Source organism: Neophocaena asiaeorientalis, unplaced genomic scaffold (assembly GCF_003031525.2).
Source record: "Neophocaena asiaeorientalis asiaeorientalis breed wild unplaced genomic scaffold, Neophocaena_asiaeorientalis_V1.1 scaffold473, whole genome shotgun sequence".
Lineage (NCBI taxonomy): Eukaryota > Metazoa > Chordata > Mammalia > Artiodactyla > Phocoenidae > Neophocaena > Neophocaena asiaeorientalis.
The window spans coordinates 607,808-608,796 of NW_020174935.1; the positions used below are offsets into that span (position 1 = coordinate 607,808).

General features: G+C 60.3%; 1 protein-coding gene across 1 annotated transcript in view; it reads right to left on the reverse strand.

The window, feature by feature from the left end:
• IL2RB (interleukin 2 receptor subunit beta) overlaps positions 1–989 on the reverse strand; it is an 18,239-nt gene that overhangs the window by 7,163 nt on the left and 10,087 nt on the right. The window contains exons 7-8 of the mRNA XM_024761611.1: positions 518–683; positions 1–20 (exon numbers count right to left, since the gene is read on the reverse strand). The exon at positions 1–20 is cut by the window's left edge and continues 116 nt beyond it. Of these exons, the coding sequence (XP_024617379.1) occupies positions 1–20; positions 518–683 (186 nt within the window). The remainder of the gene's footprint in view (positions 21–517; positions 684–989) is intronic.

The window sequence follows — 989 nt, forward strand, 5'->3', positions numbered from 1 at the left end:
AGTGCCGCCACCCACCCTGGCTCAATCCAGCATCCCCCGCCCATGACCTGGTGCTGAGGGACAGGCCGACCTCTGACCCAAGGCCTTTACAGGGTCCCAGCTGGTCCAGCAGAGCTGCTGTGTGCCCAGCCAACATGGGGCATCACGGCTGACATGATTCATCACAGCATCCCTGCCTCGGTACCATGGTACCCACTTTACAGATGAGGAAACAAGCTAACAGGTGAAAACAACCCACCCCTGACCTCGGCAGAAACCAAGAGTTTGAAGTTTCAGGGTGGAGAGAGTGGAAGGAGCCTCACCCGCCTCCCCACTAACTCACGAGGCCAATGGCAAGTCCCACCCGCTCACTGATCCCCTGTTCCCATCTGTAAAACACGCCCATGTTGCCCACCCTGTGGGTCACATCAAGTGAGCTAATGATGGCCAAAGGGCTCTATACCTACACCCCAAGCCTCCCACACCAGCCACTGCCTCCCGCCAGAGCTGCATCCCCACCCCAGCTCCCCTTCAGTACCTGCAGGCCTCGTCCTGAAGACCAGAGGCTGGCTCCAGGGGCTCCAGGCCTCGTGGTTGCCTAGCTGGGGCCTGGCCCGCACCTGAAGCTCATACAGCGTGTCTGGAGCCAGCGTCTCCAGGGAGATCCATTGCTGGTTCTGCCTGAGGGTCAGCAGCGGGGTGTCCTGGGGCATAAACAGGGCTGTCAGACCAGAGGGGTCCCCACTGCCCACCTCACCTCCTGTGGTAGGGCTGGCCGAGACGCCGAGCAGAACAGCACCTTCCTCTCTTCCCTCCAGCCACCTGCCCTCCACTGTCCCCTCATCCTACAGAAAGGCTGCCTGACTACCCAGTTGCTGGGCCCCAAAACTCCAGGGTCATCCTAAACGCCTCCCACATCCAAAGCCATCTGCCAATCAGCTGGTTCCACGTCCAGAGCCTGGTTCCACCTCTGGAAACTATTTCTGCACCCTTCCGCCTTCTCTCCACTC